General features: G+C 43.1%; 1 protein-coding gene across 1 annotated transcript in view; it reads right to left on the bottom strand.

The window, feature by feature from the left end:
* Window positions 1-1,127: 1,127 nt before the first annotated feature.
* PRPSAP2 (phosphoribosyl pyrophosphate synthetase-associated protein 2) overlaps window positions 1,128-12,778 on the bottom strand; it is a 33,748-nt gene continuing 22,097 nt past the window's right edge. Inside the window, exons 9-12 of the mRNA XM_004684545.2 lie at window positions 6,434-6,582; window positions 5,055-5,125; window positions 3,577-3,723; window positions 1,128-1,786 (exon numbers count right to left, since the gene is read on the bottom strand). Of these exons, the coding sequence (XP_004684602.1) occupies window positions 1,628-1,786; window positions 3,577-3,723; window positions 5,055-5,125; window positions 6,434-6,582 (526 nt within the window). The 3' untranslated portion in view covers window positions 1,128-1,627. The remainder of the gene's footprint in view (window positions 1,787-3,576; window positions 3,724-5,054; window positions 5,126-6,433; window positions 6,583-12,778) is intronic.

Here is a 12,778-nt window from a genome sequence, read left to right as displayed (position 1 = left end):
ACTTCTACAATTCGTTTTTCAGAAGCCATCCACAGGGTTCACAATAGGGAGGCCATGTCCTAACCAGTATAACTAACTACAACTTTCATGGTTAGCAGGTGATGATGTGCTACTGTCCAGAGCTGCCCCAGCTGAAACAGCTGTCAGTGCAGTATTTCCTAAGGCTGTGATGAGCTTAAGTCCTATTCCAGGAACAGTTCTCAAAATAGATTACTCTATTATTAACCAGGTAAGACTACTCGGGAGGAGGGATAGAGGGGGTACCTTTCTCTGAAGCTATTTTATCACAAGTAAAATATGTTGGGGTCTGGAATGGAGCTGGGCATTGCAGGAAGGGAGCACACAGGGAAGATGGGAACATCTAATCCCTTGGGGAAGTTTCTGGACACAAGGAGTCCCTGGCCTGCTCTAGAGCAAGTTCCTAGGAGTCTGGGGAGCACCAAGAAACCCTGAGATGGCAAACAATAATCTTATTTTGCGCTGTCAACTGCTATTTTACTCCAGATTCAAACATAGGCGGGCAGGAAGCAAGGGTTTTGGAGGAAGAACGCATCATCCTTTTCTTTTGACAAAGTCTTAATTTCTTCCTCTGTGAACTGGATGGAACTTCTATCACGTGACCTTAGTGAGAGAATGTGCTGGCATAACTTAGGGGCCCCCCCTCCCATGCTACCTTGTCTGATACAGTCTGAGGTGTAAGTCTCTAGTGCAAACCTCCACGGTGGATGATGCTACATGTGTGGACACTTGACGCCCACACTGTCACATCACTTGCCATGTGTGACCCCTCCAGCCTCCACCACCAGAGTATGCGGTGGTGTGTTTGGTCTGGAGAATGGCTACACTGCTGGACAGGAAGAAGAACCAAGCCACGCTGAAATGCAGAAGGCAGCTCACACCAACTTGCTAAGGCTTGAATTCCTCTCTGGGAGCAAGTGGCATGCCAAGAATGTGCAGGGTCTGGACAAACAACAGTTACTACATCCCTAAATTTCCTGTGTCCCCCAAAAAGCTGAAGAAGAGAACTCAAGAAGCTAATGAACATTTCACCATCCACAGCATGTATAATTAGCTTTCATTTATTATTTTTTTTAGTTATAAAACAATTGCCAAAACACAAAGCTTAAAAAAACACACACAAAGTAAGTTTTTAATTCCCTCTTTTGTTGCAGAAAATAAATAATGATCACATATTCCATAAGCTTGCTTATAAAAGCATTTCTAAGGGTGTTTACTGGATTTAACAGTATAATCTGGCTTTTCAATTATAAGTATCATACAGTATTTCATCTTATTACTTTTTTTAAGGACTTGGGCTCCAGCAATTTTGGAAAAATGCTGTAAGCTTAAAAACCTTATTCCAAGTTATTTTTTAAATAGTTAAACTATAAACAACAAGGTCTCACTTACTTATGCAGAGAATATAGTTTTTCTTTTATAAAAATTACCCAGAAAACTCACAAACACCCAAATCGACATTAAAAGTTAATCTGTCTTCATAGGAGTTAACAAGAAGAAAAGAACAAAACACGGTCCTGTGAAATACCTGGAAGAGGGCGCAAGCCCCACAGTTCTCTTCCTTATGTTTCCAGTTTGGCCCTCAGGAGTTTCAGGACAGCAAAGCTGCTCAGTCATCCAAACCTATGTTCCTGAAAAGGTAGGACATGGACTCCCCATTGTGAATCCGGCGGATGGCTTCTGAAAGGATCATGCTGATGTCCACAGTTTTGATTTTGGGGCACTGGAGCTTCTGGATTTCATGTGGAATTGTATTGGTAACAACCACCTGCAATTTAAGAGAAAATGAAACAAGAGAATCATAAACCATAGCCTCTGGTTTGATCTACAAATCTGACACATTCTTGTATCTCTGCGGTTCCCTTGACAGGAAACCAGTTGGTCTACCTTCAACAGTGTTTGTAGTTCATGTGAACGCTACCTGTACTTCGCAGGTTACAACTCGACAATCTTGCATGCACTAGGGTCACAGCTTAAAAATCAATATGGAGAGCCGCCCGTGGGCAGGCTATACCTGGGCTCTACAACTACTTAAAAGTAACAGCTTTGTTGAGTAACACCATTTAAAGTCTAGAATTCATTCGTTTTTGTACTATTCAAAACTTTGCTTAATACTTCCCCAAAGAAGCGCTGCCATCCTTAACCGTCCCTCCTCAGCACACCCTCCCCAGGCGACACCAACCCACTGTCTCTACAGCTGTCTGTGAGCATTTCACATAGTCACTCTGAAGAAAAACAGTGCAAATCTTGATTTACTAGCTCAACTACCATCTATGGCCTCCTACTCAGAAAGATGGGGGCAAAGCCCCTCCTCCCCTCCCCCTTCCACGTCCTAATGTGCTGATTTTGCCATTACTTTTCCATTGTACTTCATCAGCTACTATGCAACTATACTTGGACTGTAAGTTAACGCGAAAAAACGTACTTCCTGACCAGGGTGAACACAGGAGCCCATCTGGCCATTGGTTCTGACCAACTCCCCCAGTGAGTAGCAACGATGGGCACCCTCTTCTGCAGCAAGAACACCCATGGGGTAGCCTCCCTTCCGAGGAGCTCCCTCTACTCAGGTCCACACTCCTGGTTCTCTGCCACCGCGGCTTTCTAAACTGCCCCCACACGGCACCCAAGAAAACCCCACCGAGCACCACATGGACAGACCAGCAAGAACTCAGGTCCCCACTCTCCCTGTTTTACATAATATGTGAATTCTGGGTTGGTTTTTGCCACCTTGGACACCTTTAACATCATTCTTAGTTCTCAGTATTCTCCAGCTAAGTGAGGCTAGACCAATCTGAGCCCCACCTTCCTTGACTGTCCCCCATCTGTGCTAAGGCACCCTGCATCCATTAAAGATGATAAACTCAGCACCATGTTGAGGGAGATCCCATGTAGAAGAGTAAAACTGTGAGGCTGAGGAAAGTAAAAGGGGTGTGACTCACTGAAGATTCAATACCCAGGAACACAGACAGCACACTTCGATTACTCAAAAGAGAAAAACAGCTGGCACATATAATCACACACCCCGTCGCTGGCTGCCTCTGGAGCGGTGGACAGAAAAGCAGAGAGCGCAAACCTGGATGACCTCAGCTCAGTGACACTGGGAGCCGCAGGCGGCTGAGGGAGACCGTCTGTTTGCCCTTCTCTCCCAATTTCATACCACAGGCGTCTGTCTGCACTAGGCAGAGGCTGGGCTTTGGCTCAAGCAGACCTAGGTTTGAACTCAAAAGCTGGGTGGAGCAGCTCTCTGACCTCAGAAGTCTCTCAACTCTCCCGATGCACTATTTCTGAGCTCCAAAAGGGGGGTGACGAGGACCCTGCAGGGCTAGGTGGGACTCAGGCTGGGCAGCGCTGCACGGACGAGGTGCTCGACTTAGCAGTCACTGAAACCAGTAATTAGCACAAGGGCCAAAGACAGAGGCTCACCCGCAGTGAAAGGCGAGCACATCCCTCATTTTCAATCCATTCTCCACTACCAAACAGTTCAACTTCCACCGCTCACTCAGGCCAGGAGGAGCACGCGCGCCAGGCGGCTGCACCAGCATGCAGCCCGGCTGTTACCTCATCGATGGCAGATTCTTCAATCAGTCGGGGAGCGTCTGAGGATAACAAGCCATGAGTCGCCATCACAAAGATCTTATATGCACCTCTTTCCTTCAGGGTCTCTGCTGCAGCAAGAAAGCTGTCAACATCATCGATAATGTCATCCTGTCAAATTGCAGATTGAGTGAAAGAGATGTGAACATTTTTGCAAAAACAGGTTTAGACAACCTGGAAAAGAAAGGATCTGGCTACTATCGCGTGACAAACTAGCGGTTTCTCCCAAACGGCGCCTATCACTGCAGGCTGTCTCTCCACTCCACCTCATTCCCACCATGTACGGCTGAGCCCTCACGGTGCCCATGTTCCAGATATGTCCTCTGAACAGGCTACTTAAAGCATAGGAATACTGGGCCCCTCCCTGGTGGCACAATAGGTTAAAGAGCAGCAACCGCTTCAGTGCGAGTTCTATCCCAGGCCCCAGAGCTGACCCATGTGGCACAATAGACCGTTCCTGACCCACCTGCTGCTCCCCTCAGCAGTGTACTTCACCAATCTGCCTGTTCTGCTCTCCACCCTGTCTCTGGTGAATCTTCTCACCACCCCTGCACCTATGGCCTGCACCCCAGTTCTGTATGCACAAATAAATAAATCTTTAAAAAAAAAAAAGTAGGAATACTAATAGAAGACACTGGGTTTCCCCCACCCTTTTCTTGCCATTTTCCTTTTCATTATTTTCCCAATTTTTTCCACTGGGCACATGGGGAATGTGCTTTTTACATATGTTTTTACAATCAGAAAAATGACTGCAATTTTAACAAAATACCCTGTCTAGCAATCTATGGATGACAGCTTCGCAAGCGATCGCTTATTTAAGTTTTTGGTTATTTAAATTACTGGTATCAAAGGTTCTCTAAAGTTGAATATATAAATGCCCATTTATGTATTTCACACATGTCTATCACTCTTTTCAAAAATATGCTAGTATTACTATGATAAAGGGGAAAGAGACATCTAAAACTTGGACAGGTACTCAAGGTAGAGTGGAGACTGCAAGCGAAGGACTGGTCCTGAGCGGTGCTCACAGGCAGGGCAACCTGTGAGGGAGAGGAGAGCCCGAGGCTGCTTTCTGGCTCCTGAGCTGAATGGGGGCCCGAGGCACTCACTGTATCTGCTTTAAACTACATCACATGAAACCTACTTCTGTGCCCTAGCTTTGGAAGTTATTTTAAACAATAGACGTTGTACCCTTATGTTTATTAGAAAATAATTTCTCATGTTATGACAAAGAGATGCACAATATTTAGTTAACAAAGTAGTTAGCAATTTCTTATAAACTGCTGATAACATATTTCAGTTTTTGGACGAAAGTAAACATTTAACACAAGCGCAACTTCAATGAGACTGAGCTGGCCACAGCACTAGGCCCACACAACTAACGAGTAAGTCAACAGAATAACAATGGCAAACGCCACAGTTAATCATGAAAGTTCACATACCACAATGATGGCGATCCTTCCTCCCACATCACCGACAACTGTGATCGGGGGCTTCTCTTTAGGAATCAGCACTGGTCAGAAAAGAACACACACGAAAAGATTTCTACATTAGAACGTAAACCAAAGACTTTTAAAAGAAGTTACTATCTCATGATAAAAAAGACCCAAGAAGCTAGGATTATTAGAAGGTAACTTCCTCAACCTGAGAAAGCACAACTATTAAAACCACACGGCCGATATCAGATTTAATGAAAGACTAAAAACTTTCTCCCAAGATCAGGGACCAGACAAGGATGCCCACGTCCACCAATGCTATCCAACCTCGTACTGAAGGCACTAGCCAGGGCAGTTAGACAAGAAAAAGAGAGAGAAAAGGCATCCTGATTGGATGAAGAAGAAGTAAAACTTCCTCTATCAGCAGATAACATTATCCTACATAAAAAATGCCAAGAGTCTACACACAAAAAACTACCAAAACTAATATCGTCATCTAACGATGGGACTCAGCTCTGAGAAGTGTGCCGATAGGTGAGTGCTGTACAGCCCACCTCACACTCGTGAGCGTGGTGTAGCCTGTCGAGACCACTAGTAAACACATGACTGTGCATGCATTCACCCAAGCTGCAACACATTAAAATCAGCTGTGTTTTTACACATCAGTGATGAGCACTCTGAAGAAGAAATTAAGAAAACAAGTCCATTTACAAAAGCATCAAAATAAATAATACATCTAGGAATAAATTTAACTAAGGAAATAAAAGACATGTATGCTGAAATCTACAAAACAGCTAAAATAAATTAAAGAAAACATCCCATGTTTGTGGATGAGAAGACTTAATATTGTTAAGATGACAATACTCCCCAAAGCCATCTACAAATTCGATATAATCCCTTTCAGAGAACAGAAATGAAATCACCCTAAAACTCACATAGAAATGCAAAAGGCACTGATTGATCCCCGGCCAGGCAGGTGACCCACATGGTGCCGCAGACCTCTCCTGACCTGCCCGCTGCTCCCCTCAGCAGTGTATTTCAGTCAATCTGCCTGTTCTGCTCCCCACTCTGTCTCTGGTGAATCCTCCACACCTCTGGCCTGTTCCCTGTACCCTAGTTCTTGTATGCATAAATAAACGAATCTTTAAAAAAAAAAAACTGTATTAATCAAAACAGTGTGGCACTGACATAAATATACAGAATGGAGAGTCCAATCCACAAGGCCAGCAGGAGCGCACTTGTTTCCAATAGAACAAGAAAGGTATTTCAATTTTTGCCAACTTAAAAAATAAAATAGAAGAGGTACTTAACTTACCTTTGGGGAAGAAGTTAGGTTTGCTTTAAAATCAAAGAAGAAAGCAACAAAAAAAGGCCAGGGTGCTTACTGGGGATCTCCAGGCTGGGGTGGATGGCAGCCACACTCCTGACCATGGGTGGGGAGTGCCGTCCGTCCACCAGGTCAGACTCTGCATCCTGCGCTTCTCCGTGAATCACCGCGATGCCCAGCCGCAGACGCTCAGCAAAAGACTGCGCCCTAAGGGAGAGTATAAGACACGCGTCAGATGTCAGGCGGCATCTATTTTCTATTAATGTCTATGGGAGAAACATTAAGGGAACATAAATAAAATATAGTTTCTCCAAGGATTAATGAAAAAAGAGAATATCCTTAAGATCTGAGACTGCAGAAGACTCCATGTGGTGGGCACAGCCCTCTGGCAATGGGGGTGGCAACGGCCCTAGTTTGCACTTTGCCAGCTGAGTAGGCATGAGCCCTTTAGCCCATCCAGGACTCCGTTTTTTTACCCATAATTGCTAATTGACCTACCTACCCGCATAATAATGAGTGCCAACTACATGAGACAAATTGTGTTGAATATCTGCCCACCAAAGTATTACTCATCGATTTTTAACAGCTTTAGGATATGATGGAGACACCATAAACTACATATTTAAGTTGAGTGATTTCATACATATGTCTATACCTATATAAACATCAACATAAGCAACATGATGAAAAAACACCTTTCTGCCAGATGTTTCCTGGATCCCTTGTCATTTCTCTCCACCAAGCAAGCACTGATCTGCTTCTGTCTCCACAGTTTACCCTTTATAGAAACTCATAAGTAGAATAAGAGAATACAGTTATTTTTTGTCTGACTTCAGCACAGTGTTTTGGAGATTCAGCCACTTTTACCTTGCGTACCAACCGGTCATCCCTAAACACGAAGTCGCATTCCACTGTACAGCTTTACCTCAGTTTGCCTACTTACTTGCTGAGAGCCTTTTGGGTTGTTTCCAGTTGCTAATTATTGCAAAAGTGCTAGAACATTCATGTACAAATCTCTCTATGAATACTTGCTTTGTTTTCTCTTAGGTAAATGTCTCAGTGCAGAATGGCTGGAGCATACAGTAGGAATACAGATAAGTCACTTTTTAAGAGATCAACCTGTTTTCCAGAGTGTTAACCCACCAAGCAGTGCATGAGAGCTCCAGATTGTCCACGAATATCTGGTGTGGTCAGTCACTCCAGTATGACCCATTCCAGAGGTGTGTACTGGTATTTCACTGTGGTTTTAATTTGGGTTTCCTTTATGACAAATAGTATTAAACATCTTTCCATATTCATACTTGTCATTAGTAAAGAGTCTGTTGATCTTTTGCCAATTTATTTTAATTGGGTTATTAGTTTCTTATCAAGTTTAGAGAATTTTTCATATATTCTGAATGTAAGTCCTTTCTCAGATTTTTGCTTTACACGTATTTTTCCCTCTCTTTGCCTTTTCCTGTTATTCTCTTAATATGTTTTCTGCAGAGCAATTTTCAATTTTGAAACTTTTTTTTTCCATGAATTGTGGTTTTAGTGTCATATTTAAGAAATATTTACCTAAACCTAGATTTGAACCCAACTTGGTGTAATAGTTACTTCTGTGAGGTTAAAAAACAAAATTCTAATGTGTATATGGAAACATTTTTGGCCTCGCCCAATCTATAGTGAATCTAATTTATTCCAAGGAAAAGACAGCAAGACTTCAAAGGAGCAAATTAGATTGCATAATCTGATACAGACACATGTGCGTAAATGTGTGTCTGACTATGTTTAATTAGGGAAAAAAAGAGGGCCATAAAGAGGCAGACTTACTTTAATAAAAACTGCTAAATATCCTAATATCTAAGACATAGTATTTGCATATTTTAAATTCAGCCTTTAAATATATTTTTAAATTCTAAGAGAAAAAGAGTTTAGACAAATACAGTGAAAGAATTTTCACTAGCTTCTGCTTCATCCTAACCTCATAGCGAATAGCATCACAGAGATTAATTTCTCAAGTCAGGCCTTGCAAACAAGATGGCTGTCACAAGAACTGATCTCTTAGATGTCCTCTAAGGAAGCATCCATCTGAAGACACCTGCATAAAATAATGCTATTTTATTAACTATTAACCTATAAAATATAATACTTTCAAGAGAAGTAAAATCATTACCTGCATACCGACGTTACTTTCTGGATACTTTATATAACTGAATAATTTAACTTGAATTCTCACCTGATTCCAAAAAGAATCAGGATGGTTCCTGTCAGTAAAACTGTCTTATACACTAATACTAAGAGGATAAAACCCAAAGCAGCTCAACCTCCCCTGATGGATCTGATGATGAAAGTTAATTTACATCCTTAGTCAAAATAAGATACAGATTACAGATTTTTTTTCTGTTCACTCAGTTATTCTGAAAAAGCAATTCAAGACAACTGATTAAAGCAAGTTGTTTGCTTAATTGTTAGTGTCCTTAGAATTCAGAAATGATTGAAGTCAGTCTGGAGTGGTGCTACTGGTTAGAGTTCTTAAACAGTGAACAATGTTTTAAAGAAAAGGGGACACCTGAGAATATAATGTTATTTTAATAATATTGCTTTAATGTTATTAATCCTTCCCTCCAGTTCTACTTGTTTATTGCAACTAAGATAGGCAGTGAGAGTATGATCCTCACTGATGAGTGAGCTAAGGCTTGGAGAGCCTGTCTCGACCATGGTTCTCACAAAGGTTGGTTAAGTCCCAGCTAGAAACCCATGGACATCTCATTCCTGGTTTACTTGTCTTTCTGCTGCCCCACTTTATCTTTTAAATTAATCACAAGTTTTCTATGGTTAGGTGCCCAATGAAAAACTTGGAGGAGGAAGTTAGATACAACCAGGTCAAAAAAGGCAAATCACTAAACCAAAAGTGCCATCTCAAGCTCTAACCCGGATAAATGTGCAACTCAGGTGATCAGAACAGAAGCAAACCACCACTGCAGAGGTCTAGGAGACAGAGGCAGGCACAAAGTTGACTTCACTGTCGATGCAACTGACCAGAGTTGCTGCCCCATGCCTTCAGTGCAGAGCTCAAACAACAAACCACAGCTACACCACGACCTCAGCCCGACCCAACAGCCTTTGTTAGCAATGATCTCCATTCTCAACTATTTATTGAATGCAGTGTGACCTACATGACTGCAATTATGGAATCTGGGGAAAAGTGGCTTCATTCCAACCGCCCGGACAGCCCACCAGGCAGGCAGCACAGAGGGCAGAGTGGCAAGTGCCAGCAGAGGAGCCATGTCGGTAGTGAGGACCCTCAGCACAGTGAGGCACGTGGCGGGCACAGCACCGGGCACAGAGCTGCACTCACACATGTATCGAGTGAAAACCAAGTGGATGGGCAAGTCAATTTCATTCATATTTGGCTACCACCCAAATCCTATAATCATAGGTGTGGAAAACACTCTAAGAAGTAATTAGTTGGGCCACTACCTTCCAATAAACAGCATACAGTTGAATCATCTTGGATAAGCTTCTTCATCTCCTTGGGTCTATTTCCTCATCTGTGAGCGATAATAAATGCTAACTTCCTAGGCTGAGAAGATCAAAGGAGATAATGTAGATGTCTTAGTCAGTTCCGGCTGCCATAACAGAACTACAGACTGGGAGGCTTAAACAACAGAAACTTATTTCTCAACAGTTCTGGAGGCTGAAGTGAGATGCAGTATCTGGTAAGGACCTGCCTCCTGGTTTGCAGGTGGCCATCCTGTATCCTCACACGGCTGAGAGCAGAGAGCCAGCAAGCGCTTGTACCTTTGCATAAGGGCACTAAATTCCATCACAAGGGCTCTACCTTCATGACCTAATTGCCTCCTGAAGCCCTCACTTCCTAATGCCATCACATTGGGGGTCAGGATCTCAACATACGAATTTGGGAAGAATACAAGTGTCCACTCCACACTGGTAGATAAAACATCTGACACTAACCATAAGCTCCCTGAAGTCTCTTCCCAGGCCTCATCAAACCTAGTACAACAGGTTCTCAGTTCATCACAGCAGCACCAACAAATGTCAAAGAAACAGAGCAAAAGGGTACCACAATGATAAAAGCTTATCACTCACCCATGTATTTTATCAAAGCATGATGCTAGATGTCTAAACTGAAGATTACAGAAGGTACTATAATAAAAGCCAGGTGGGAAAGTAAAAGGAAAATTCATCATATTCTTCTGGTATTTTATTGCGTGGTAAAAAAAAACAGTCAGAATACATTGCTCTCACTTCTACTTCTGATACAAATACAACTAATAAAACCCTCACTAATCTGTATGAAACTATATAAAACTTGTTTTCTCTGAAACAAGAAGACTAGAGATGGAGAGAAGGCAGACTAGCTGGGGACTCTGGGACTAGAACAAGACTGCAGACACTTCTCTGGGTTTTCTTTGGCCTCATGATCCCAGACTTGCAGCCAGAGATTCTCGCCACCCCCAAGTGGAAAAGGCCCAGATTTCAAAAAGCCACAGACACAGTCTTTACATCTTAAGACATTAACTACCCTCACAAACACTACAGAAAACTCCCTCACACATGAGATAAGGGTGAAGCACAAGTCCCTGCGTCCTTGCCACTACCAGGGAAGGCCCTGAGTCCCCCAGGATGGTTTAGAAGAAAGACAAAGAGAGTTGGGCCTGCCATATCATGCCCCGGTGATGGACCCCAACTTACCCAGCAGCAGCGAGCGTGAGAGCTGGACTTCCACAACTCAGCAATGAAGAGGCGTTATTTCCCACCCTCACTGAGGCCTGAAACTCAAAACGTTGACTAGCACCCAAAAGTAACAAGGTCACTCCCTCCTCGTGTCAGTGGAGACTAGTGTGAGTTAGTATCCTCATTTCACTCAGGAATGTTTTGATCTAATAGTTACCACAGAGCTACAGTAGTCAAAATAGATGGCTCTAGCACATGCATAATGGAAGAGAGCTGAAAATCTGAAATACGTCTAAACATCCATGGCCAACTGATTTTTGACAAGGGTGCAAAAGCCACTCAATGATAAAGAACAGCATCTCCAATGACCTGTGCTGGAGAACTGGGTAACCACAAGGAAAAGAAAGAAGCGGGACCCCTCACCTTGCGCTGTATAAAAAAATTATCTCAAGGCCCTCCCTGGTGACGCAGCGGGTTAAAGCTCTGCACTAAGAAGCTTAAGCCACTTCTGCATGAGTTCGATCCCCGCCTGCCCCGGAGGTGACCACATGGAGTGGCAGACCTCTCCTGACCCGCCCGCTGCTCCCCTCAGCAGTATAATTCGTTGATCTGCCTGTTCTGCTCCCCACTCTGTCCCTGGTGAATCCTTTCACCCTCTGCATCTCTGGCCTGTACCCCAGTTCTGTATGAATAATTAAATATTAAAAAAAATTATCTCAAAATACATCAATAACCTAAATATAAGAGCTAAAACTATTAAGAAAAAAACACAGGTAAAACTATTGGCCTTGGATTTAGCCATAAATTCATACATGACACCAAGCACACAAGCACCCAAGCACTAGTAACAACAAAGATAAACTGGTGAGAATATGGAAAAATTGGACCCCTTAAAATGCTATAACATCTCTGGAAAACAGTTCGGTGGATCCTCAAAATGTAAACACAGCGTTACTGTGTGACTGCGCAATTTCAACCCCAGGTGTACACATGCAGGAAATGAGACTCACTTAGGAATGAGACTCACTTAGAGAGGGGCAGTGGCTGCACAATACTGTGAGTGCATTAAATGCCACTGAACTGTATATTTAAAATAGGTAGGTGTATGATATGTGATTTTTCACCTTAATTTTTAAAAGCAGGTATATCAGAGGAAAAAAATTATGAAATTAATTCAGACTTTGTATCAATGTGAGAAGCAGCCTTTGGAAAATGTTTGAATTCCAAAATGAACCACAGTTCGCTTATCAGGTGGGCTATGTGGGACTCCCATGACCGTTCCTTGAGGAAGGTGTGGCCGGGCACTATGCTGGCTGTGCTTGGAGGTGGTTCCACGGCATAGCAATTCTGTGTGTTACCACAAATGCCAAGTTAAATTACTCAACATACTAAATGTCATTCTTACAAGGAAAGACGACTTATCTGTAAGACCCCACAGTCAGTGACCTACTGCATGTCACCTCTCCTTCAGTCTTCAGTATAAACAGGCTGTGGGCCCTCACTGGAGGTGTCTTATACACCACAGGATTCAACAATGACCAGCAAGCAAAGGTATTCAGTTGTGGGAAATCATTTTAAGAGTTCTTTATGAGATTAAAAACTCATGCCAGGCCCTCCCTGGTGGCGCAGCTGGTTAAAGCACTGCACTGAGAAACTAAAGCCACTTCCTCATGAGTTCGATTCCCGCCTGCCCCGGAGGTGACCACATGGCGTGGCAGACCTC

The sequence above is a fragment of the Condylura cristata genome, unplaced genomic scaffold, assembly GCF_000260355.1.
Source record: "Condylura cristata isolate star-nosed mole 26May11 unplaced genomic scaffold, ConCri1.0 scaffold00017, whole genome shotgun sequence".
In the NCBI taxonomy this organism is placed as follows: Eukaryota; Metazoa; Chordata; class Mammalia; order Eulipotyphla; family Talpidae; genus Condylura; species Condylura cristata.
Note: the sequence above shows the minus strand (reverse complement) of the source record. Positions and strands in the feature narration are given on the sequence as shown.